At 37.1% G+C, this 27,931-nt stretch overlaps 3 protein-coding genes across 3 annotated transcripts; 2 read left to right on the top strand and 1 right to left on the bottom strand.

Annotated features, from left to right (window-relative positions):
• The first annotated feature begins 367 nt into the window (after nucleotides 1-367).
• Nucleotides 368-4,229, top strand: LOC149844132 (Pseudouridine synthase family protein). Its single transcript, XM_090000337.1, has 2 exons — nucleotides 368-720; nucleotides 2,468-4,229. Exons 1-2 carry the CDS (start codon nucleotides 444-446, stop codon nucleotides 3,169-3,171), a joined length of 981 nt encoding a protein of 326 aa, XP_089856463.1. The 5' UTR covers nucleotides 368-443; the 3' UTR covers nucleotides 3,172-4,229.
• Nucleotides 4,230-14,570: 10,341 nt separating this feature from the next.
• Nucleotides 14,571-16,304, bottom strand: LOC149844131 (uncharacterized). Its single transcript, XM_090000338.1, has one exon. It carries the CDS (start codon nucleotides 15,605-15,607, stop codon nucleotides 14,762-14,764), a length of 846 nt encoding a protein of 281 aa, XP_089856464.1. The 5' UTR covers nucleotides 15,608-16,304; the 3' UTR covers nucleotides 14,571-14,761.
• An 8,511-nt stretch (nucleotides 16,305-24,815) lies between these two features.
• LOC149844130 (uncharacterized) lies at nucleotides 24,816-27,216 on the top strand. Its single transcript, XM_090000339.1, has 3 exons — nucleotides 24,816-24,977; nucleotides 25,071-25,153; nucleotides 26,880-27,216. Exons 1-3 carry the CDS (start codon nucleotides 24,861-24,863, stop codon nucleotides 27,040-27,042), a joined length of 363 nt encoding a protein of 120 aa, XP_089856465.1. The 5' UTR covers nucleotides 24,816-24,860; the 3' UTR covers nucleotides 27,043-27,216.
• Nucleotides 27,217-27,931: the final 715 nt, after the last annotated feature.

The following is a 27,931-nucleotide window of genomic DNA, read 5'->3' as shown; positions in this document are numbered from 1 at the left end:
GGGATGAAGGCAGGGATGGAGGATAAAATCCATTCCCCGCCGGGGGTGGAGGATAAAATCTTGAGGCGGGAAGGGGGTGGAGACCTTGTCCCCCACCCCGCCCCGCCCCACTGCCATCCCTAAACATGAGGGCAAGTTGAAGAATCTGTGTGACATATTTTCTCTCTATAACTCATTTCCATCAAATTCACTCAATTACCGTCTCCCAAACAGGGCCTCAGTAGAATTGAAATCCAATTCTAAAAAAATCCCTTAATCCAAACACAAACAAAGCCAAACGCCACAAATCCCAGAACCTAACAGGACCGTTTTATACACGAAGTTGTCCAAGCATGAAAGTCAACGTCTTCACCTTAGCAAAGGCTTCCCCCTCTCCTCTTCTTCTTCTTCTTCCTCGCACCAGACGCCTTCTTCCCGTCTGCAACTCGGTTTCTCTTCCACCAATGGACGGAGAACCAACAAACAATCGACACCCACCAAATGAAACGATCGGATTCCCCGCCCCCCTCTCCCCTCCTCCCCCGTTACTCTCTAAAAACCTCGAGTTGGAGAGGGCCACGACCGCGTCCTCCAAATCCGCCTGGATTTCGATCTCCAGGAACGATTTCGTCTACGAAGACGAGTGGTTGCTCGCCGTGAACAAGCCCGCGGGCGTCTACTGCGAGCGAGTCCTCTCCTCCGTTTCCAGTCTTCTCGAGGACGACCCATCGCCGAAACCAGGTTAATCATGCCAGAAAACTCGAAATCTCTGTTCTTTTTCTGATTCCAAGAAATGGGTTTTCTTTGTTTTCCCCTTTCGTCGATGGATTCGCTTCGTTCGTGTTTGAAGCATCGTTTTTTTCCTGTTTTTTGGCAAGTTTGGAATCTGGTGAACGATATAGAAATGAAAGTTTCGTTTGTTTGTTGATCAAGAGATACATGCTGGAGTTTCCTGGATGGGGGACGTTTCGGTGGAGCAACTTATCTAGAAAGGTTGGGATAAATTGGGAACTTGCAATTTGGAGCACAGTGCCGATCCCCAACTTATCTAGAAAAAGTGGTTGCATCCAAAAACATCCTTTGATTTGTTTTCCTCTCTGAGGGGTTCTCGTTAAAAACTGATAAAATCCATTTATTATAATCTTTTCCTTGGCTAAAAAGTCCAAGTTGGATAGCAATTCGGTATGTTGTCACCCGAAGCAAGCTGGGAATGAACGAAATATTCACTTATGGTACTTGATAGATCATTGGAAAGATTAAACTAACCAAACAGAGAAGCTAGAAAGCATGTAAAGAGGTATTGGGATTATTGATGATGATTTTTTTCAATAAGATCCTTTTAGGATTATAATGTGTTTTTTATCTAGAAATTGTTGGTGGAATCGTTGAATGAAGTTATGATTGCTAAAGGTTGTTTTACATACGTAGCAAATGTGTAAAGATTCTTGAATGATAAGGATATAAGTGAGATACAACTGTATCAGCGACTGTGCTTATGAAGAACCGAAGAAATATCAACCAAAGCCAAACAGAAGGTTATTTTCTTAATGTGCAGTGAAATGAAATGTGCATGCCCAAGAATAATGTGACGTTAGTTGTTAAATTGGGTATATAACTACTGGACTGATGACATGGTTGTTGTCTTTTTAGGCTTCACCTACGTCTTTTATTTTATTTTCCCTCACCCACTGCTAATTTCTGGTTCATGATTTATGCAAAAAGATATTATGGTTTTTACCTAAGTTATCGAGTTATTGAGCTTCTTGTATATTGTACTATGATATTATTAGGTTGGAAGGGCCCTGCCCAACTACAAATTGCTTCTAAATTAAAACACAAAATGACTCTATCTTATTCATGTGCTACCTTAATCTAAGGAAACAAAAAACTAAAGATCTTTCTCAGATGTAGCTTTGACGAATCTTTATACATACATGCTATTTCCAGCATCGTGGCTGGGCACCATGCTATGCCCCAAACTTCAAATCTGTTTGACTCCATTGATTGATTGCTGATTGTTGTCAAGCTTTCCTCCATGACACACCCTATTCTGATGAACATAGTGACACTGTCAATCAATCCAAGATGTTTTAATTCTTCTAACTACATCAAGGTTGTTTATCATTACATTAAACATGGTCTTATTTATTGAATTATCCGTCTCATCAGGAATTACTGCATTAAATATGTTTTCTGTGAGATTGTTTTGAAGTTACAATGCTTCCTGATCTTGTGTCTTAATTTAATCGGTGTTTTAATAGTCTACTTTCATTTTGTATCATCTAATTAATGTACTTTTTATTTGGTGAATGAGAGTTTGATTGCATTCTCAAAAACTTCAAACTCTGGAGTATCTCACAGTTCATATTCATACTTATTTTCATTGAAAGGCCCTTCCACACTCATTATGAGCATGTAGAAATTTGTCCTGGATCAGCTAGAGCTGCACAATGAGCTGAATTGAACCAAACTGCATGATTCAATGCAGGCCAACCCCTGGAACTTCACCTTGCCAACAGGCTTGACAGGGACACAAGTGGTGTAATGGTCATAACAAAACTGCATAAAGCAGCGGCAAAGCTTGTGAAGGCATACACAGATCATAGAGTGAAGAAGACTTATATTGCTCTATGTGTAGGACCATCCCCTAAATGGGATAGAATCACAATCAGATCAGGCCATGGAAGATCAAAGTTTGGTGCTTGGCGTGTGTACTCTGTTTCTGACATTGGTCGATCACTTCCCGGTGGTTCACTAGTCAAAGAAATGGTTACTTCATTTGAAGTACTAGGTATAAATGGTCAATTGAAGTCTAAAACTCCTGCTAAATCAGAAATAAACTCAAACTCAGATCTTGCGAGTCTTGAAACAGAAACACTGGTTGTCAGAGACAAAGAATCACTTAGAGTACGGTCCGATGATGAAAAGCATGATGAAGTGTTGATCAGAGCATATCCAGAGAGTGGAAGAACTCATCAGATCCGCTTACATTGCCAATGGCTTGGGATTCCCATCAGAGGAGATGTAAAATATGGAGGAGTTCATGAATGGAAGGAGAGCGTGTATGTGGCACATGCACTTCATGCAGAAAGCTTAGCGTTTGAGCACCCTATCACTGGCTCCCTAGTTGAATTTCATGCTCCCCTTCCTTCATGGGTGGGATCGAGTTTCTTTAATCAGCCTGTAGAATGAGAAGAGTGTGTGCATCACCAAATTGTCTTTGTGATTCATGGGATCCTCAAAGGATCAGATTTGTCTACTGCTAATTTTCTCAAAAAATCTATGATATGAAAGAGAATTCTTTAGTGATGTTATGATTTCAAGTATAAGAAGGTTACAAAAAGAGAATTCTTTAGTGATGTTATGATTTCAAGTATAAGAAGGTTACAATGTTACTGTTGACATGAATTCAAGTTTCAGGTTTGCCAAAAGTTGAAGATCAGACCTTGAAATCCATGGCTGAATATCTCAACTTTTTTCTTTGGCTGGAATTGTGATTGGAATTACGGTTGGATTTCTTTTGATCGTCTTACCGTGTTTCTTAATAGCTAAATAGTTTGGCACAACCTTAACTCTTGATGTGGCTTTGTAGCTCGTCCCGGCTATATGGGTTGCCATTGGTTGTGAGACTGAGTCACTGAATGCTTGTAGATGCCTGTAAGGATGGGATTAGAGTTGCTGGTGGATCATTTTTGGACCTTTCGGTTGCTTATATGAAAGTATCAGGCGCTGGCACGTTCCCAACTATGCATTCAGCATTGCATTTTCTTTCCTCTCTTGGTTGCGATGGACACACGCATGTACCATGCAAATCACAATTTATGAGCTTGTCTAAAGTTCTGAGACTGAGTCACTGAATGCTTGTAGATGCTTCTAAGGATGGGCTTAGAGTTGCTCTTGAATCGGTTTTGGACCTTTCAGTTGCTTATTGTTAGAGATAAGATTCACAACTCCTTGCCAAATGGACTCTCAAGGTGGTGTCTAGATTAAAGGAAAGTCATCTAATGAATCAAATGAAGATCACGATAAAAAGGAAAAGTCGATAATGACAAGAGCTCCCAAACCATCACCTGCTAAAGTTTGGTTGGAATCCTGAAGATCATGATAGCGAGGGAATATCTCCAGTCAAGATTTATATTCCTAATTCTAAGATTTTTCCAAATGTATTGGACTCTCATTGTAATCTATATAAAGTCAAGAAGAGAAGAGTCCCTATTCAAGATTGAACAGAGGGACTATCGTAGATGTAAGTATTTATCGAACCATGTTAAATCGGCTTTGTGTATGTGTCTATTCGGTGCATAGTGTGAGTGTGGTTCATATTACTTATATGAACTAATGAAAGTATCGGCATTGGCACGTTCCCAACTATGTGTTCAACATTGTGTTTTCCTTGTTGCAATGGGCACCACATCCCATGCAAAAAATCACAATTTACGAGCTTGTCTAAAGTTTGAAAATTTAGAATTTCTTATGACATGACCTGCTCATTCTCATTGTGTCTACTTTGTCTAGAGATTTTGATCAATTTAGCTATTCCTTTTTTCTAGCATAAAGTTTTGGTGCCAAGAATGGATGATAAGTTAACTCTGCTCATTCAGTCGGTATTTTACAATCATAGACAAATTCAATTTGAACTTGCACCAAAGCTTGTTAGATCCAATCTAAAGTGAACCTTTTTATATCCTTGATATCCAAGCTCAAATAAGTAATATCCTTATACCCAAAACTCATTGGATCTAGCCTATCATAAATCCCCTTAAACAACTAGTAGTCAGATCCAAAAGTATCATATATCTAATTTTCCTAAACCTTGTACAGACTTTTTTTCAAATCCCAAGGTGCATCATGATGCCTCATATTGGAGTATTCTTGTATTGGATATGTAGAGCATGATGGATGATTAAGGTTGATTTGAAAAGAGCATACCCGTTTTTTTTTTTATACTTCTCAGAGTAGGTCATGCTTGGTATGATCATTCTTTGGAGCATTGTATATTAACCTGCACAGTAGAGCAAACTTAGAAAAAGCAAAAGTAAGATCCAACCTTGAGGACAAGTCTTTTCCAACTCAAGAAGAATGATGCAGCAGCGGAGAGCGAGACACTACCAAGTCCATGTTCATTATTTGTGTTTTTTGTGTTTATATAATTTGGATCTTAGTTTAGGATCATATTTTGGATCTTCATATCTTAATTGATTTTGAATTTATCTTATATTCGTAGTAGGATTAGTGTTTTTAGGGTTTTTCTCTCTTCATTATAAACATTCATTGACATGAGCCAGATGAATGAATTTTAAGTAATTTTCATTGATTTTCCTTCAATTTCATAGCTGCGCTAGGGTATCGATTTCTATGAGAGTTCAGGAGCAGTCCTCCTGACCACAGCATCAAAGGGTATAACTTATGGCCATTCCATGCCAAACCTTTTTTTCCGATAAGCAAGGAAACCTGCCTCACTCACCGAGCTAATTGGTGTAAAAACCCCAAGTCCTCCTTGCCCACCAAGGAGTACACCCAGCTTCAACCTTTCTGCAAGGGACGCACACCCATGGGTTTCAAATTCATGACTCCCCTACAACTAGATGACTTTCATGAGTTGTTCCTACCAGATTAACAGAGCCCTTGTGGGCTGCCTTCCATCCAAGCCATGGCCTTTTATGGATCCCAATGGATATGTGCAATGTGCCAACTTTGGGCTGCATCTGCAACCCAAAGCTCCATAAGTCTCAGCCCTAACCTGACCCTAGAAGCAAATAGGCTCGGGTTGAATGACCATGTCAGTGGAGCCCAACCTGACAACATTTAGGTTCAAAACGGCCAAACCAGCCTGACTCTAACGATACCCACAAATTTAGGCTCTGTTTGGGGGCAAGAGACGGGAGCGAAGATGGTAATTAATACCTTCTACTCCCACAGGTGTTTGAGAACTCCTTTTGGAAAAATGAGGCTGGTGTTGGGAGTGGAGATGGGCCATTTTCAGCTCCAAACTCACAAAAGGATGTTGACAACTCCAGCCCCATCTCCCTTTTTCATCTCCACTCTCATCTCCACGAGAGGTACGAAACGCTGGCAGCCAGAACCGTTAGTCCCACCCCTTTACTGTAGCGCAGTTCAAGCGAGACCCCAGCCAGGACAGGCGTTTCATACTATCCGCTCTCCTCCAACAGTGGCTCCCAAACACAGCCTCCAAGGGAAATTCTTTTCTCGAGGATGTGAAGTTTTATTAATACCCATATTTGTGCCAACATTAATGCCCTAATACGTAGATATTAACCATTAAGAACCATGTGATCCAAATTCCAAAGGATAACGTAGAAGCCCAATGGAGTCCAGAAGCACTATTTTTTGTGATTTCAATGCTCAACATCAAGAAGGGGCAGGGTGTCCCCTGAGCTTTGGGGAGAAGACATCTGGAAACAGGACTCGATAAATTATGGTATTAGTACCTACCAGCAACCAGAAAATCGGTGGTTAGTAAAAAATCTCACTGGAGCATCCCCCGGCTCATGAAACTATCATTTTTTTTTTTTGCTTTTGAAAGAAGGTGCACTATCACTTTCTTTTTTTATGACGGAAGGAAAACCCTCACCAAGAACTGGGTCACTTAATGGGCCCGCTTTCCTACCAAGTAAAACTCTGGGTTGAAGATACAACTTGTTGGAAATTTTACCTTAGTGGGTCAAGCAACTAGATTGAAGCATTGAGCTCGGAGGCACGGATAAACACATTGTCTTTCAAACGATAGTTGGCCCACTTAAGATCAAGTTCTCGGTGCAACGGGTATTCGTGCAACTACGCTCACATAATACAACCGAACTTTCGTCTTCTTGCGAATGATTGGACAATGACCTGCACTGAGTGAGCCCAATAACCTCGACACAAACCACCTCGAACAACCTCTTGATTAAGGTTGAATCAGGTATGAATCTTGGATTTGGATCTGAATTCTAATACTAATTGGGTTGAGATCCAAATAACAACTAGATATGGGTCTGACCAACAATCAAATTGAAATCCTATATAAGGATCTGAACTATAACCGGACCTGAATCTTATGATTGGATTTGATCTAGAACCAAATCTGAATTCAAACTACAACTATATATGAATCCGAATTACAATTGGATCGGGGTAACTGGGGCCAGATCTAAGCTAAATTAGATCTAGATCTCTCTAAGAGGATTGAATCTCTACTTGAATTTGAGTCTAACCCAAGAGAGAGAAGCACCAAAGACTAGAAAGAGGAAAAAATTTCAACTCAAGAGAGAGAGGAAAGCTAAGACAAACAAGAGAGAGCAGTTAGAGATGAGAGAAATGAGAGTGTTAGGGGTGTATATAGCCCCCCCCCCCCCCAAGGCCACCCATAAAGGCCATAAAAAGCCTTTTAACAGTCAGCTATAACTTGAGTCATGGTTGGCCAAAATGATCAATCATAAAAACCCAAACGATTGGTTAAAGAAGGTACTCAAACATGGTCCAAAATGACCCTAAAATGGTCAGGTTACACCTTGATCGAGTTAAAAGGTCAACAATCAACCAAGTCTAGGACAAAGGGCAGCTATTGAACCGTTTTAGACCACAAATGCCTATGCAAAACCATTGAGATTAATCCAAATGAATCCGGATAAGATCCAAAAAGATCCAAGCATGTTTTAATGCAAAGTCAAAGTCCATTTAATGGTTGATCAAAGGTCAAAAAAATACTTGAGGATTAAAATCGTTCTAAGTACTAAAAAAAAGTCAAAGATCAAACCGAACCGAATTGATCCGAGTCGGGTTAGGTCCAAATTCAAATTTGAAACTGCAAACCTAAATCCAAAATATATATATATATATATATTATTTGTAATCCAAGATCCAATGTTTGTTCAAGCCCAAAATCCAATGCCCTAGGGAGCCATGCCCTCTAAGGCAACACCCCTCTATATAAGGACAATGAAAGTATGGGAGTAAACTTTTTGTAGAAAACTCAAAAACCTATAACTTAGGCAAATGAAAAATGAAAGAATTAGGGTAAAAAACTTAGGTAGTTTTGAGCCAAAAATTCAACAATCCCTCACGTGGATCATAACTATAATAAGAGGACTCAAGAGGTTGTTTGCAAAGATTCAGTGCATAAGTGAAAGTACTTTTTTGGTTTGAACCCTTAAGTTAGTGTTACTTAGTCTTAGTCAGTCTAAGACCTCAATAACATTAGCTTTGAATTGAGAATCTAAATTGACCTTTCAGACACCATAATATACACTTTCACTTTAGGTGATCATAGTGTGTCTATCAATATATAAGAAGCCACACATTAAGGGTATTCTGTTATATCTCAGTTTTATAAGTGCTATAGAGACAAAGTCTCAGTCCCATAAAAGGTGACCCCCACCTTCACACTCATGTAGGTAAGTCCATCAAGGGTATAAACTTGTTTGAAACACCTTAGTAATAAGGCCTATGAATCTTATTAAGAGTTCAATTTGAACTCAACTTCCGTACACAAGTTTCAAGCACTTGACATTAGGAATAAGAAAATTATTAAGTGTTTAATCCAATCACTGAAAGATTTGTTCTTCTCATTGAATCACTCAACATGATTTGACCCTTGTCACGTGATTGGGTTTTTGTGGTGATTGCTTTTATAGACTTTAATCGCATTTCCCTTGATGTCTTAAAGATGATATCTCAAAAAAATTTCTTTGTCAACGGGTCTGCTAAGTTTTGACAAGATTTCACATATTCAATTGAGATTACTCTTTGCTTAAGTAAATTATTCATATAATTGTATTTTAAACTGGTATGTCTAGATTTTTCACCATAAATATTACTTTCCGCTTTGTATATAGTTGGTTCATTATCGCAATGCATAGCTATCAGGAGTATTAGCTTATCTCATAATGGTATCTTCATTAAAAGATTTTTTAGCCACTCAGCTTATATATTAGCTTATGCTAGTGCTATCGACTCTACTTCCATTATAGAATGAGTTATCACAGTTTGCTTCTTGGATCCCCAAACAATTGCTTTAGATCCAAGAATAAATATCGAACTACTTGTGGATAATGACTCATTGAAATCAAAATTTTAGTTTACATCATTGTATCCTTTAAGTACAACGGGTTGTCTTTCATAAATTATTTCATATTCTAAAGTTTCTCTCAAGTACTTCATGTCTCTATATATTGCATCTCAATACTCTTGTCCTGGATTACTAGTATATCAACTTAACTTGCTCATGCTGAAAGCTATGTCTGGCATAGTTTCATTCATAGCATACATGAGACTTTCAATAACACTTTCATACTTCAATTGGGGTATGATTCTTCCAGTGTTAGTCGACAACTTAACACTATGATCAATTGGAGTAGCAACTGACTTACAATCATAATGATTATATTTTCTCAATATAGTGGGAGAAAGTCAATGCATAACTATTTTCATATCTAATTATTTTAATATCAAGTATGATGTCAACTAAACCCATGTCTTTCATGTCAAATTTAAATAAAAGAAAACTTTTGGTATTATTTATGCATTCTACATTATTACGCATGCTTAACATATCATTCACATAGAAATAAATAATTATAACATGACTATTTTCTATTGTGCTATATATGAATTTATCAAAATCATGATTTCCAAAACTATATGAAATGATTACTTCATCAAATTTCTCGTGTCATTGTTTAGGTGATTGTTTTAAACCATAAAATGACCTGAACAGTTTGCACACTTTTTTTTTCTTGACCTAGTGTGATATAACCTTCAGGTTGCTTCATATAATTTTTTTCTTCTAAGACACCATTTAAAAAAATAAATTTGGCATCTATTTGATGAATTTCAAAATTATAAATTGATGTCAAAGCAACTATACTTCTAATAGATATATTCCTACTTACAAGAACAAATGTGTCAAAATAATCAAGTCGATGTTTTTGTTTGAAACCTTTAACCATAGGTCTAGCTTTAGCCATCAGTACAAAGTTTCTTTTTGAAAATTCATTCACATCTCAAGAGATAACTCAACCAAAGTCTAGGTTTTATTTTTTATGATAGAATTTAATTCACTCTTTATAGTTTCTTTCCAAGAATGACCATCAGAAGATGTCATAGTTTTCGAAAAAGAAATATGATCTCTACCTATCATATAAAGATAAAATTCATGACCAAAATCTTTTAGTTTTCTTGAATCTTTTACTTTTTCGAATTTCAAAATTTTCATGCTCATAATTTTTTTTCTTGAATTATTTTTAAAGTTATTTTAAAGTTAAATATTCTCTAAATTTGACTTGGATGGATTCTAAAATCACTTTGGTTTCAATATCCATAAATCTATGTCTTATTATTTTGAGAATATCTAATGAAGACACATGTTCTGGTTTTTTAACCTAGTTTAGTTAATTTTGGTTCAGTAAGCTTTATATAAACAATACAACCCTAAACTTTTAAATAATTTAAATTTAATTTTTTATATTTCTAAAGTTTATAAGGTGTAGTGTTTGACTTAAAATATGAAACTCTGACTAGAATATGACATGAACTAAACAATGCATCACCCCTTAAATTATAATATATATCAAAAGTAATAAGCATTGAATTAACCATGTCAATTAAAGTCTTATTCTTATATTCAGTTATACCATTATGTTAAGGAGTATATAGACTAGTATTTTGTCTGTGTATTTTATAAATTTCATAAAATTCATTGAACTCATTTGAAAGATATTCACAACTTTTATCAGATCTAAAAGACTTTATTTTGCAATTATGAAAGTTTTCAACCTCTTAAAATTTTCAAATGATTTATCTTTTGTTTTCATGAGATAAACATAAGCGTATTTTATGAAATCATCAATAAAGGTTATAAAATAATTGTTACTCTCGTGAGTTGGATATTTTTTAAAATCACATACATTATACTATATTAAATCTAATAATTTAGAAGTTCTTTCAACACTCTGAAATGACTTTTTCACAAACTTTGCTTTAATACAAACATCAAAATTTTTAAAATGTTCAGTTTTGCATTTAAGAATAAGTCCTAAGTTACATATGCTTCTTAAAGACTTATAATTTACATGTCCTAGTCTAACATGCCATAAAGTATATGAGTCAAGCATATAAAGAAAAGAATAATCAACTTTATTATTCAAATTGAGTTTGAACAAACCATTGGTGGTGTAACATTTGCCTATAAACTTATGGTTCTTCGACAGTATAATATTGTTGAATTTCATTACAATTTTGAAATCATTATTTGTAAGCAGATAGACAAATACAAGATTTTTCGTTACGGTAGGTACATGATACACATTTTGGAGAGTTAAACATTTTTTTAAGGTAAAATAAAGTTTCACACTCCATTTCTCATGAAGTTTAGCTTCATATTTATCACCTGTATATATCATATGATCTTCCCTCACAGTTTTGTATGTTTTGAACATATTTCTATCATTGCACGAATAGATCATTAATCCAGAATTCACATACTATTATTTATCTGAATTAATCATAAATATCTCACTAACTACAACCACTAGGTTGTCATCGGGTTTTCTGGCTTTATTGCCTTAGAATTTCTTCCTGTGTCGGCATTCTCTCACATAATGACCAATTTTTTCACATCATATCAGGAAACAATATTTCTCTTTTTAGCATCAAATTTGAATTTCTTCTTCTTGTTCTTAAGTCTGGGTTTAAACCTTAGTTTGCGTTCAACTATGTTTACCTTAGCACAAACTACTTTTATTTCATCTTTCTTATCTCGAGATCGAGCTTCATCCTCGATTCTAAGATGTTGAAGAAGTTGCTCTAAGGTAAACTCTTCATTTTTATATTTTAATTCATTTTTATAATCTTTCAAAGATAGAAGCAATCTACCAATAATTGCAGTCACTTGAAATGATTCATCAAGGTTCATACCCTTAGACTTGATCTGATTAGCCAAGATCTGCATCTTATGGACTTAGCAATGACTTATCAAAGAATTCTCAATTCATATGCTTGTTAACTAAAGACTTACAATTTCCTGCATCTTCCAGCTTTCCACAACTTCTTTGTGGTGTAAACTTCTGAGTAGAGGTCGAACATGATATCAGAGAGAGTGCACTCAGTATGTATCTACGACACACAAAGTCATCTTGTTTTCATTTTAGTCTCCTACAATTTTCAGCAATGGTTTTGTACTCTCGTTCTTCTAGATAGTCCGTTGTGAGCCACACACACCACTTTTGCAATTGTGAGGAAGATGAACATATTGTGTTATCATCGTTTGAAATTGGTACTATTGAACTGAGACAACTTGAACAACTATTAGTTTTCAACCTTCACAATCTCCATTTTGCAGAACTATCACTTGAAAATTATTGAAAATTTTATCTTACTTAGTCAGGCAACAAAGATTGAACCAGTGAGCTTGAAGGCACGCATAAACATGTTATCTTTCAAGTGATAGCTGTCTCACTTATGATCAAGTCCTCGATGCAATGGGTATTCATGCAATTACGCTCTCAAGATATAACTGAGCTTTCACCTTCTCACGAATAATCGAACAATGCCTTGCATTGGGTGAGCCCAACAACCCTTTGACTAGGGTTGAACCGGGTATAGATTATAAGTTTGGATATGGATTCTAATATTAACTAGGTCAGGATCCAAACAACCAGATATGGGTGTAATCAACAATCGAATCTAGATCCTGTATAAGGATTTGAACTATAATCAAACCTGGATCTTAAGATTGGATTTGATCTAGAACCAAATCTAAATCTGAACCGCAACTAGATTTGAATCCAAATCATAATTGATTCTCGTTATTCGAGGCCGGATCTGAGCAAAACCAAATCAGGATCTCTTTAAGAGGATTGGATCTCTACCTAAATTTGAGTCTAACCTAAGAGAGAGAGAAGCACCAAAGACTAGAAAGAGAAAATCTCAACTCAAGATAGAAGGATAACAGAGCTCGAGATAGAGCCGTGATGAGAGAAATGAGAAAGGGTTGGGGTTTATATTAGGCTTCAACCCAAGGCCACCTCTTAAAGAGCCTTTAAGAGGCCAAAATGATCATAAATGGTTCATGACTAGCCAAATCGGCGGGCTAAGGAGGGCACCTAAACAGGGTTAAAAATGACCCTAAAAAAATCAGGACTGACCTTGACCGAGTCAAAAGATCAACAGTCAACAAGTCAAGAATAATAGGCGAATATTTGACCGTTTTGAACCATAAATGCCCATGCAAAACTTTTGGGCTTATCCAAACGGATCCAGATAAAATCCACAAAGATCCAAGAAAGTTTTAATGCAAAGACAATCCATTTAATGGTTGATCAAAGGTCAAGAAAATAGGATTAAAATTGTGACAAGTACTAAAATAAAAAGAAGTCAAACCAAACCGAATCGAACTTGGTCGAGTCCGAATCCCCAAATCTAAATCTAAATATTATTTATAATCCAAGATCCAAGGTTTGTTAAAGCCCGAGCCATGCCCTCTAAGACAACACCCCCTCTGTATAACAACAATGAACTAAACTTTTTTGTAAAAAACTCACAAACCCATAACTTAGGCAAATGAAAGAATTAGGGTAGGAAACTTAAGTAGTTTTGGGCCAAAAATCCAACAACCACCGCCCACCCTTAGGTGCCCCAACTGTGATAAAGCAATAGGCCCCATGCACCAGCAGGATTTGACCCAGGGCTTTCAGCTTTTGACACATCACCCTTGTTATATCATACTTTCTAACATCATAAGGTATTACTAAATTAAAATATAATAATCAAAATGCAACGGTTGAACTAGCACAGACTTTCTCAAGAAATCAGGTCTCCTCATGTCAAAAAGGATAGGGTTTACCGAAAATTGCACCAAAATGCAATATAAATTTGAGCGGAATTCAGGAGGCACCAGCACCAGGCTTTCAGTGATTTCAGTAAATCAGGTAGTTTTATATTGCAAGCTAATTACAGAGGTTGTGCAGTCAGATTTACCCGTTTGGAAGCTGGCAACTGAGAATGGGAGTTAGCATTTGGTAGATACACGGTCAAACTACCTTGGTAGTGGGTGTTTGGAAACTGGTAGCTGGGATGGGACTTCATGCATTTGGAAGAGGAAGTGAGACAGTCTCCCTTTTATATTTGCACCAAAAAGTGGACTTGGTAGCTACCACTTTTCCAAATACACACTCCCTCGGACTACCAATTTCCAAACACTCTGTTTCAAGATGTACATGCTTAAGCCTAAAACTTTCCAAAACAGCCACAAAAGCTGCCTCAAGAGCTTCAGTAAGGGGGAAGAGGAGGAATCATTTACAGGATCCTGCACATAGCCTACATAATTTCCCACATAATTTTGATCATATTGTAAAAACCCACATGTTGCTGGTAAAGCACAACAATAAATGAATGTTGAAGAAAAACACAGAATATATCATGAAGATACATTTTAAATATGCCTAGTGATGCAAACTTACTACTTCAAGTACATGGGATTCCTTTGGAACGTATGAAATTAGTAGGTTGGTGCATATCGATGAACCAATCAAAATCTCAAGTACACCAGCCATGTTCAATACAAATATAAAAGACATGTCAAGAATGATCCATCATCCACAACTAGTATCACAACATCATTTCAAAGCAACAAAGGAAATACCCACAAACAGAAAATATCTGGTGGGTTCAGTTTTGTGCATGTACCAAACTTGCATATAGAACATATAAAAGCAGGCACAGCTATGGAGTGGGGCACACCAAAGCCGTCAAAGATAAGTTAAACATTGGGAAGCCATTACTACCTTCAACGCCTTTTGATATGTCTTCTGCTTTTCCTTCGACTCTCTTTATCTGAATCGGAATCATAAGCAGACTCTGAATCAGAAGAATCAGAAGAGCTATACCTATGGTGCCTTCTCTTCTTTTGCTTCTTCTTCTTCTTCTTCCTCCTCCTCCGTTCCTCCTCTGATTCAGACTCTGAGGAACTATAAATCAAACTACTTTCCTCACTGGAGGAATCGGATTCCGTTCCAGATGACCCATCACTAGAGACACCACTATTGCTCCTGAACACAGAAGCCTCACTAGCATCACTCCCAGAATCCGAGTCCGAGTGCTTCTTCCTTTTGCTGTTCTTGCTTCTCTTCTTTCCCTTGTCAGCCTTCTTCCGGCTTCCAGAACCTGATGGCTGACCCGCTTGATCAACACCCCGGAGTGGATTATCAGGATTGTCCAGCTCATCCGACACCGATAACTTCATCTTCAATTTGGGGTTCTTAAGCTGTTGGGTACGAGAGGGACGCGATATATAAACCCGTTCGTTCTTACACTCATACGTCCAATGGCCGATCTGGAAGCACTTCTGGCACTGAGCAGCTCCGCCGACAGAGACCGACGGTTTCAGGTCCTTCCTCTCCCCCAATCTAACAGCCTTCTCGGTACTCATCAGATACATTTGCCTCTTCGCTTCTTTCCTCTCCTGCCATCTGCTCGGCCCCTCTTCCTTCTGCCCATAAGCATTAACATTCCTTGTTGCCGCAGCAGCAGCCCTTTCGGCCTGCGCGCGACTAAGACCCTTCGCCGCATTCAAAGCAGCGGTCTTAATCCGATCAGCCGCATCCTGAGACTTCTCTTCTTTCTTGCTCGACATTTCACACCGGCACCAATCAGGAAAACCCTAGATGAGCGCACTGCTCCTAATCCGAAACCACCAACTAACCACCAATCGAGAAACCCTAACTCTTTCCACAGAGAACAATTCCACCAAAGGTCAATACCACACCTTCTGCATATAACCAAAAATCCCTAAATAATATACGAAGAAAACCCCAGATCTACGAAATTCAGGGAAGCAAGCGATTCACTTCATCAAAGAACCAACTGACAATTCTAGATCATTCCTCAATCCAAACACAACCCTTTCACCTCGATATTTCAGAACTCACGTTACTGTCCCGGACCCAAATCCCCGAATTTGGAGAAAATTTCTCCCCTTCTTTTCAGCGTAAAACCCTAATCCCCAATTTCAGCCGAACCAGGGGGCTTTACAAAACACACACACAGTAGCAAACTCTAAACATCAAAACACACGAAAGAAACTAACACATTGTGATCCAATTCCTTCAGAGAATCAATCTCCAAAGAGAAAAGAAAAAAAGGGAAGCTGTTCTCTGAATCGAGAAAGGACACGACGGAAAGAATCGGCTCAGAAATCACAATAGAAGAAGAAGAGAGATTTACCTGAGGAATCGGTGGTGACGGAGAGAGAGAGAGAGAGAGAGAGAGAGAGAGAGAGAGAGAGAGAGAGAGAGAGACCCTAGGAAAATTGAAAACCCATCACGGATTTCCTTCCCGTATCAGGACTCAAGGGTACCATTATATAGATGCTTACTCCTGATTCCTGAACTGTGGCCCCTGTAGTGAGAAAGGTTCGGATCTGTTTCTGGACCATAGATGATCCAGATCCATGTCTGGGGGAGCGTTCCCAACTTCCTAGCCTCGGGCAGACGAGTTTGGATATTGTCATATCATGGGATCCGATGGAAAAAAAATTCGCAAGACAGGTTCGAAGTTCAAAAAAGCATCCACAATACGTTTGGAAGTGAAAAAAAGTGAAGATAAAAAGGAAAAAAAGTATGATTTTTCTCACCTTTTCAAATAAAAGAGAATTTTTTATTGGGAGAGTTTTTTCAAGAACACTTTTGGAAGTGAGAAACTGTAGAATCTTTTTTTACCCTTCCAAACTAAAGAAAATTTATCTTTCAGACAGTTTTTCTAAAAAGTACATATTTTGATAGAAAATATTTCTTGAAGAGTAAAAGAATATTTTCAGAAAAAAATTGTCTGCCCTCTCTCTCTTCCACCACCAGCACCACCCATCATCTCACCGCCACCATCACCACCATCCATTTCACCTTCTTTGTGGAGGGCTCAGCTGAACCCTCTTCTTCTCTTTTGTTTGAGATCCTCCCTTTCACCATCACTTGCCTCCTCACCACCACCACCATTTGGGCTCTCTTTCATCTTCATCTTCCACTCACCCACCCACCCACAAGGCTTCTAATTTTGGAAGGGTACCAAGCAACTACTAGCACCCTTTCTGCCACTAATGATGCCACCATTTTTTTCAACCATTTTCACTAGGGCTACCATCACCACCACTGAGCCTTATCCTGTGGCCGGCAGTTTCACCACCACCACCCTCTCATTTTTCAATTTTTTTTCATTTTATTTTCTCATGCATGCAAACAAGTGAAATTTTTTCATTTTGAAAGATTATCGTATCAAAACTTTTGATAGGCAAATTTTTCTTTTTTATGGAGAAGTTTTATTGCTTTCATAGGTGTAATAAAAAGTACACTTTTTGATAGGAAACATTAAGGGATAGAGGAATGTTTTCAGAAAAAAAATTATCTCTCTCTCATTTTGCCTGCCCGGCCTCCATCCCATGCATGCTCGTCGACGCTAAGCTCAAGCACTTAGTTTCGAAGGCGGCAAGGGCTCAACGTCCCTATGGAGCTTCAAGCACATCGATGTTAGCTTCGACCTCTACGATCTTGAGGAAGCCTGATGAGCTACCCCCGATCTAAGGGTTAAGGATCATTTGGGAATCGGTTAGGTTGAATGCGTCCAAGTTGAGGATCATCTTGGAGTGGGCAGGCCCGATCAACATTCTTGATGATCTTGCTCACCTCCTCCTGATCCTCAATGTGTCCAACGTCTCTCTTTTGTGTAGCTTAGTTGGCCCCTCTTTGTTTATACTTCTTAACGTCAGTAGGATCAATGAAGTGTGACGGTGGCTGTGGTGGTGGATGGCTTTTATGAAATTTTTTATTTTATTTCTTATACTCTGTAAGCTAACTTTTCAGTTAAAAAAGTTATCATATCAAAAGTACTATAAAAAGTATATTTTTTTTTATAGAAAACATTTCTACACGAAGTAGAGAAATGTTTTTAGAAAAAAATTCTCTCTTTCTCTTTCTCATGTTGCCCGCCTCGCCTCCATCCCATGCATGCCCGTCGGCATCAAGCTCGATGGTTTGCGGTGGCCTCAAGGCTAGAGCTGATGAGGGCTCGACCTCTACAATCTTGAGGAAGCCCGATGAGTTGGCCCCAATCTGGGGGTTGAGGATCATCTGGGAGTCAACCAGGCTTAATGCGTCCAGGTTGAGGATCATCGGGATGTTGGCAGGCCCGATCAACATTCTTGATGATTTTACTCACCTCAATGTAATGTGTTCAACAAAGAGAGAGGCCCCTCTTTGTTTATGCTTCTTTTTTTTTCTTCTTCTTCTTGATGGACAAAACGATAATAGGATCGGTGAAGCGTGGTGGCGGGTGGCTTCCATGAAATTTTTCATTTTATTTTTCATACTTCACAAACAAAAACTTTTCATTTAAAAAATTTATCATATCAAAGCTTTTCATAGGCAAAATTTTCTTTTTTCATATGAGTTTTTTCCGCTTCAAAAAGTGCCTTCCAATTTGGAAGCGAGAAAAACTCTCAGGAAAAAAAAGTTTTGCCTATGAGAAGTTTTCTGAAATAAAATGTTTTGCTTGTTTGTGTAGCATGAGAAAAACTGGCTGAAATTGAAAGAAAAAACTTTTGCTTATTTGTTTGTGCATGAAAAAAAAAATTGAATTATTTTGAAAAGAATCCCAACTTTTCCAATTAATCACGAAAAGCAATCACGGGACACCCGCTTCAAAATGAACTACACTCATCAAAGAAACAACAATTATCATCAAATGAGGCAAAAATAAAAAGCTGGAAAATTAAAATTAAAATATTGGATTAAGAAAAAAATGATACCACATGAGAACAAAAAATTAGGAAATATTTAACGTTTTGAAGACCCCCAAACACAATAAACAGCAAAAAAAAAGTCTGAGTTAGGAAATATTTAACGGTTTGAAGACCCCCAAACACAACAAACATAAAAAAAAGGTTTATATCTAATTGACAAGCAGAAAAAAAAAATGTCGCCATGAATCCCCTCATTGGAACCATTCCATACTACGGAGGTAAGGGTTTCTATCTACATAGAAGACCAATGGAAAAAAAATGACACCATATAAAAACAAAAAAATTAGGAAAATTTAACGGTTTCAAGATCCCCAATCACAACAAACAGAAAAAAAAAGTCTGCATCAATCCCCTAATTAAAATCATATGAGAATAACAAAGTAGAGAAAAGTCTGAATCCTTCTTGTTGTCGTCACCAACGGTTGCTGCCTTCAAGATGCCCTCCACCTCAAGATCATGAAAAGGGTAGCTGCCAATGGCGATGCTCTCCATCTTGTCATCGTCGCCACCGGCGGTGAGGTAATGGCGGCGCCTATGAAAGCGGGCAGCTGTTACTCCTCTCTCTCTCTCTTTGCTTCAGTTCACAAGCGAGAGAGGGGACGTCTCTCTTGATAGGAAAGACTTTGATAGCTATCAAAATATGTACGTTTTTTAGAATATTTTTCTCATAAAAATATTTTCTCTGGTGTGAATAGTTCAAAAAAAACTTACGGTTTTCTTATCTCGGTTCACTTTTCTTACATGTTTCCTGCTTCCAAAGGTGCCCTTAAGATTTGCCTAAAAGTGAAAAAAACTAAGAATTTTGAATCCATGTTGGGGTTTACCTCTGGTTTGATCTTTGGAAATAGTCTTGCATACTGAGGCTCCGCCCATTCTTTTGAAATAAATAAGCACACAAGAGTGTCAATGGACAAAAAACTATGTCACATGGGTGCGAGTACAGGTATGGGTTTGAACATGGGAACACTGCTATATAATAATAATAATAATAATAATAATAATAATAATAATACTCGGTCAAAGTTGTGCTTATTAGAGGGCACGGCTGTATATATATATATATATTTTTAAAAATATATAAAAAAAATTAATTTTTTTAGTTTTTATACATCTTCTGTCTTAAAAATAAACAAAAATAGACTTGATTCAAAGTTGACTGAGTCTAAAATGTGGACGAACTCGGCTCTGATGCGTTGATTGAGTTTGACACTTGGTTGACCGTGTCTGAAACCGCACTCGTGTTCGCACCTGTATCGAGACATGTCAACGCGAGTGCAACGACTTTATAATCGAGTCCGTGTGCCTTAGCTGAAAATAATTATTTTATTGAAATAAGATACCAATGGAAAATTCTTTGTCCTCACGTAGATGCTACTGATTGGTTTGAACGAAAAAAAAAGATTTATTGGCCTACTCTGTTAGGTTGGCATTTCTAAATGGAAAAGACAAATTTCAAAACCAACAGTAGAACATGAGAGCAGATCCTGTCAAACGCTGGTTTTACAACCACAAGTGATGGTAGGTACTTTTGAGGGAAATTTCAAAGAAGAAATAGTCATGATCGTGGAGGAAGGAACCCTGGTCTGGTTATGGACGGTTTGATTATGCAAATAATAATTGTGTGGTTTGCCAAGTGAGTGATAAACCCAGACATGCAAGATTCTAAACCATGTAGACAAATTGCTCACTTCCTTCAGAATGAACCTGTTCAGCCACAAGCCTATCACCTTGGTCTGGTACTGATTCAGGTGCCATGTTATGTTGGCTCACACCTAAAGAGAGATAAAAAAAAAATACCATAATTGATTTGGATCCGGGCTTGCATTGACGTGGGTGTTCAGTGTTTTCTTCAGCTTATCCTTCGGGTCAAAAGGTGAGCAGGACCCTTGAACTTGAGTGTGCTTTGATTGGACTGCACTTGGACTCATCAAGCAATCAAGACTGTCTTTATATAGGGCTCCTCCTCAATTCTTATCATTTAGTGTGCTTTACGTCAGGTTGAACGTGATAAGAAATGTCCAACATGCTGCAGATAATGTGATAAGCATGGTGATCATACTTATGTGTTGAAAGATGTCTTACGTGCCTCACTAATTTCATGCAATTTAATATTTGTTCAAAAGTCTGTTCGTGTGAATTTCACCCCTTTTATTATGATATCTTAGGATCGACATGGGGGAGCTTTGAAGAATGAGTGAGAAAGAGGTAAAACCTTGGTGAAATAGCTCTCTTATATAGGAGAAAAATGACACAAACTTTTTTATGTTATTAATTCTGGCATTTTTTATGATTGTTTTTTTTTACATTTTTCATTTTCGATATCATATTTAAATCATCATAATATATATGGCTTATTGACAAGAGGAGCATATATTGTCATCATAAAAAAAAAGGAAGAATGTTGAGAAACTATGTTTTGATGAATGATGCATATGTGTGATATGATAAATATGATATGCTTTCATATGTTATAATATGATTGAATATGATGTGCCATGAATCTAACACATATTTGATATAAGGATCTCTCACTTAAAGATAGTAAAAGCTTTTTGTTCAAGTACAACATCCTGAAGCAATCATACTCATGGATTAAAGAAAAAGCTTGATGAGCCAAGGAGATGCATTAAAGACTATCCAAGATGTTCGGCTACTTCAAGATTAAAACTTTTTCTTCATTAGTATCATATGTAACAGAACCTTCAGAAGCATGCATATTTCATATTAGAGTATATGCTTTTGAAAATCATACAAAGTCATTTATTTACAAGAAGACAAGCTTTCATAAAAAGAACTGTTATGTATATTGTATTATTTTAAAAATACCTTTTTGAAACAAATCATTGTACTTCCTACAAGTATTTATGAAAAAAACAAATTGACAAGATATAATAGCTCATGATTTCAAAAGCATTTAAGTTTGAAAAAGGCAAAATACATTTGTTCACATTTACGTAGAAAATTTTGGTTTATAATACATAAGCATTTATTTAAGAAGTGACAATTTGAGAAAACAAACATTATTTAATATACTCAAACATTAAATGGTACTTCAAAGCATTTACTCAAGAAAAGACCATTTGTAAAATAAGTACTACAAAGAGCATTTATTGTATTATCAAGTATTTACTCAAGAAAAGACCATTTGTAAAATAAGTACTACAAAGAGCATTTATTGTACTCAAGAAATGACGATTTGTGTTTTAAGCTTTATTTTTAATACCTTAAACATTAAATGTACTACAGAACATTTATTTAAAGAATGACAAATTCCAAAATTAAATCTCATTTATAAATACACCAATGTATATTGTACCTCAAAATATTTAATTTACAAATGACGACTTGAAGAAACTATCATTATTTAAATACACCAAACATTTATTATTTAACAATTATTTAATTTATGGAATGACGATTTTTGAAAAAGGTAATATAGTACACACACTATTACACACCTTTTTATAAAAGTTGTTTTTGAGATGACTAGGCATCTCACATCACAAAAGGATAACTATTTCAAAGCATTTCAAAAAGCAACGACTATTCTTGAAGATCTATATATATAGACAAAATAATATTTCAAAAGACAAGAGCTTTCAAAGAGAAATATTCTTACTCGGCACACTGAAAAAGCGCTTAGAAAAAAAAAGAGAAAAAGACAAGAAAACCTCTCTAACAAAAAGAATCAAGTGTGTGTCTGAAGAGAAAGAGAAAAAGAACATTCAGTTCTCCTAAAAGATTATTCTACCTATTTTAAAAAAAGAGAATATTTTGTGAGAATCTTCATACGTGCATTTGTATTTTGCATATCATTCTGAAGGTTCTATAAGAAAGTATTGTAACTTTCGGTTGTAACTTTGTTCCCTTCTCTGTTGAGAGAAGTAGACCTCCGAGGAAGAGGGTGTTTCCCTTCTCTATTGAGAGAAGTAGACCTCTGAGGAAGAGGGTGTTTCCCTTCTCTGTTGAGAGAAGTAGTCCTCTGAGGAAGAGGGTGTTGTACTATATATCCCGTAACACGGATTATATAGTGAAAGGCTCCAGTGATTTACTTGGCGACTGGATGTAGGTCAATAACGCGATCGAACCAGTATAAATTATGTGTTTATTGTGTTGTGTTTATTTTATATTATCGATCTGCAACAAATTACACTATTCACCCCCCTCTAGTGGAATTTCACTTAATCCAAAGCACGATAAGGGGCGGATTGTTAAGAGATGGCATGTCAGGTTTGAGGCATGGCCCTTTGGGTTGGTAACCGAGCTGAGCTCATGCAGTTTGGGCGCAGCTCATAAAGGGTACCCCTTACTTGGGCTCAGTATGAGCTTGTCACAAGCTGATCATGCGCGGACTTGTTTTTAAAATAAATTTGTTTAGTAATTTTTTTAATCTGATAACAAAATTATATTATAAAATAAAATGTAAGAATAATATATGTACCAAACACACACGTATATATAATATACAATTTACAAGAAGCTTCCCTTATTCATACTTGGTAGGGATGCAAACGGTTCAAAACAGCCAAATTCATGAAATAGTCTAATCCAGTTAGACCCAGAACAACCAAAAATTGTAAAATCACTGTCTTGGATCCAACCCATTTGCATCCGTAATACTTGGCTTGGACACCCAAACGAGCTGACTCATACTTCTTGTTAAGCAAAGTTCTTGAGCCAAGGTTGAATCGAACAGTAAGGGTGGCCATCAGGCGGCCCATGTCTTGTGCTGAGCCAAGCCTCACTCAGTCATACTCGGGCTCGAAGCTCGGCTTGAGCCCTTTAGGCTTGACCCAGTTAACAGGTCGGAGGGCCCAGCCCGATTAGAGTTTGATTATCTAATCCCAGACTGATATTATTTGGACTGAGGCTGTAAATTGCAGTCATAGCCTGACTCGATTTGGGCCGAGTACCGAAAAGACCGTTGAGCATCCAGTCGGTTGACCACCCCTACTAGGTATGGCAGTGGACCGCGACGGGGTGGAGGAGATCTCCACCCTACACCGTCTCAAAATTTTGCGCTCCATCCCCAGTTCATCATCATCTCAAAATAGTTGTTCCCATCCCCATTTCCGTCTTGTTCCTATCTGGGTCCCAATTTCAAAATAACTTTGTTACTATTTTATAAGTACTAAAAAGAAAATAAAAAGAGGGCTAGGAACAGTGTGACAAATATCGCGAGAAAATCTCGTGATAATATCGCAAGAAAATCTCGTGATAATATCGCAAGAAATTGCCTGAAAGTTTAAAACAGCAATTTCTAGCGAGAATTACAAAATATCATGAGATTTATTAAAAAAACATAAATACTGTGATTTAAACATGATATTTATGTTTTAAAAGGCTATTTATCACAAAAAATAGTGTATTTTTATTTTTAAATAATTTTTAGTAATATTTTCTTATAAAAAATATTTTTTATATATTTTAATTAATTTTTTTATTGCCAAGATTTTGCTGAAAAATGCGAGATTTATGAATTTTTTTCAATTTCTTGCAAGTTTTTGAAAAATGAGAAATTGCAGATAAAAACGTTTGTCACTAGGATATAAGAGTATATTAATAATTTTATTAACAGGGATCCGAAACCGAGTGGAGTGGGGGCAAGAGTAAGTCCATCCCCACCTTCATCCTTGTACCGGTTTTGATTTTCACCTTCATCCCCTATTCATATCCCTTTTTTATGTCCTTCATCCCCACCCAAACAAGACGCTCTATTTTTTCCGGGTCCACCGTCATCCCTAACACCTACGGAATGATGAGCTGCTCGTCTCGTTTTCTAGTCCTAAATCCTAATGGCCCATCAAGGTCTGACTCTCATCAGGTGAATGAGTTGTTATTAGTTACTATTATTATTATTTTCTCTTTCATATTTGGTTACTCAGATTGGATCGGTTGAAGTATCTGATACAGATCAGATCCATTACCGCCCAAACGGAATTTGGAAAAAAAATCCACGGATAATGTTTTAGGTCAATGAGAAGCGAAAACAAGTACCTGGTGCACTATGAAATTGGATTCCGACGTCTCCCAAACACAAGAGAAGGTTAACTGACCCACAAAGTGCACACAGAAGGAGCATTGGCATCACGGAATCATGCCATGGAGAAGCCCTGCGGTGAGAAACCCCACTCCCAGTCCCACCACCGCCACTGAAGAACTCTCCCAGGATGAGATCTCCCTTTCCATATCCGATCAGAGGACTCTTTATCTCGTAATCTTTCTTTCCCTCCTTTCATTTCCCAACTAAATTCGATTTCCCCACCTGCCACTGATTCTGTTTCATTCATTCATTCATTTCCTGTAGGTCAATATATTCATCGCCCAAACAGCACGCTTCCTCAACAGGTTCTCTGCCCTCTGCGAAGAAAAGCTTGCAGACGTCCACAGGTAGAAAAAAAAAACTAAATGGATTATTGTAAAAAATTGTGATCGACTACCAAAGTAGCCGTAACCATCGCTTTCATTTCTTATCTTTTGCATTACTTAACAGGAGTATCATCTCTTTAGCTTTATATAACAGAACCCATATGAAGGGGATGGGTGGTTTGATGCAAATTGAAGGAATTGGGAGAATGGGTAGGCTTGTAGAGATGTGAATGGACAGGATTCACAAGCCCATCTACATGTGGATTGGGCAAAGTTTAATGTTAATGATGCTGAATCATATACTTTCCACTTAGTAAACATGTACTCAACGGATCAATTGTAGTTTAGTATCTAGCAGCTTCTTCGTAAATTGGGTATTCTCACAAATGACTGGGTACTACTTTATAGGTCTATTTACAATTAGCAATTGTGTTCATTTTCTGAAAAAAAATCACTTTCACGTTACTGATCAGTGATCACCATCATCACAAGTAGCAGTATTTTACATCCTTCATAAAGTTGTGTCTATGTTCTTTCAGTTTATAGGGAATTGGCTGCAAAATTTCTTATAATTGTATGCAAATTAAAATTTGAATGACCATTTTTAATCTCGTTTGATGTCGTGACAATTGTGCCCCATTGAATCACTGCAATTTCATAACAGGTAGAAATTCTGCAATAACTGAAATTAAATTAATTGGATGATAATTGTTAGAATGATCATATGATTTTTGAAAACCACAATTTATTTAGTTTTTTAGGTAAATTACATTGAATCCCAATTCCGTATTACCTTTCAAATATCTATACTTCAGAGGCCGTGTACATGCTACTCATTTATCCCCTATGTGACACGGACTCGGCTTGGGAGGCGCCGCACCCGAGTCGACACGCCCTGACACGGGTGCGGACATGGGTGCAGCTTCGGACATGGCCCGGACTCGGTCAACAAGTCGAGGCCGAGTCCATCCTTGTTTTGAACTCGATCAACGTTGACTGAGTCCAAAAATATCCATTTTTAGGGCAAAAAACAAAAAAATATGATCTTTTTTTATATATTTTTAATATATATATATATATATATATATATATATAGCATGAGTCTCAAACATAAGCCCCCCCAAAAAATCTGGGGGGCGCTGCCCCTGACCCCCGCCCATTGACCGCGCAGTGGGACCCATGCTGGGGGAAGCCCCCGGATTCCCCTTTCTGCAAGGAAAAAAGTACAATTTGCAAAGTTTGTAAAAACACTCATGTTGGTGCCAAACTTTAGACAATATCCACATATATGCACACACACACACACTATATATATATATAGCCGAGTCCTCGTGTCCAAAATTTTTAAAATTGCGCCGCACCCGTGTCGCACCTGCACCCACACCCGCACCCATGTGACATAGTTTATCCCATTTTTCAGAGTGGCAAGTCAAGCTAAAACAAATTAAAAGTATCTATCATGGAGAACAAAACTAATTTTTCTCTTTCCAATTCACCACAATACTCCACTTAAATTTGTCTAGTTCATAGACTTACCTGCATTGATGAATGAGTGTGTGTGTGTGTGTGTATAGGGGCGTGTGGATTGGTGGGTAATTCATATTACCAAAACTCGCTAGTTGGCTCTCGATGCTCAGTGGCTGCTTCTGTAACTACTTATATAACCGCATGGTCTGTGTAGTAGGTTGGCTGACCTGTTATTCATTTAGCTAAAAGCCTGCAACCAATTTTTTTCCTACATATGCAGGAGGATACTACATCTGGATGCAACACTTATGCTTTTGGAGGCCAAGTTGAGAAGCATTGATTGTCTGGGGGATCTTAAAGATGACAGTCCCTTAGAAGAAGATAAACCATTTTCTCAATATGCAAACAAGTCTCCACAGAGTTCTGCTTCTACTTCAAGGTGAACAAGCTTTATTCATTATTGCAACCTCGATTCTCTTGTTAAATTTTAATTTTTGCTTATGCACTTTTTTCCTGGTCGTGTAATCTACTGATTGTATAACAAATCTATTTTTTTCCTTTTTTCACCTTCAATTGTTTTTTTGGGGGGGGTTGTCAAGGATATTGGTTTTTTGGCAAACTTATATGTACAGTTTCATTTATTTTGTACCATATCCTTTTTATAGGATCTGATTCCTCTAATATGGCTTCTTGTTCTTGTTGTTATATCCCTTTCAAGAATCCATGGGACTAGCTCATGGTAACAAACTAGTGCAGGAATGGCCTGGTTTTTCAATGGCTGTTATTGGATATGCAGCTGAAGGCTGAAGCACAAGAATGGTAGTGCACAGGATATCTAACTGGTGTGACAGAAGTAACTTTTATTTTGTGTATGCCATAGTCACAAATATCAGTGTCAGCTATATCTCGGTGAGGCTATTTCTCGCGATATTATAGGTTTGGTGATAAATCTTGGGAAAATCTCAGGGCTTGAAAAATATAAAAAATAAGAAAATATCATGTTTAGACAAAAAATACATAAATAATAAAAGAAATAAGTAAAAAAATGTAAAAGAAAGAAGAAAAACATATTTAAAATGTAAAAAATAAATAAAAACAATAAAACTAATTGATAATATCATGAAATTATCAAATTGGCAATATTTTCAAAATATCACGATATTTTCAAAATATCATGATATTTAACCTATATTATCATTTGCTGAATTTACAGTGATAATATCGTGATATTTTGAAAATATCGCTGATATATGTGACTATGGTATATACTTTATATTTGTGTCATCCTCTGTGCCCGTGGATGCTGTTGTCCAAGGGGGAAGTGTTTATGCA

This window comes from Nuphar pumila, chromosome 3 (assembly GCF_984573655.1).
Source record: "Nuphar pumila chromosome 3, dmNupPumi1.hap1.1, whole genome shotgun sequence".
NCBI classification, from domain to species: Eukaryota; Viridiplantae; Streptophyta; class Magnoliopsida; order Nymphaeales; family Nymphaeaceae; genus Nuphar; species Nuphar pumila.
This window is presented reverse-complemented; position numbering and strand designations above follow the sequence as displayed.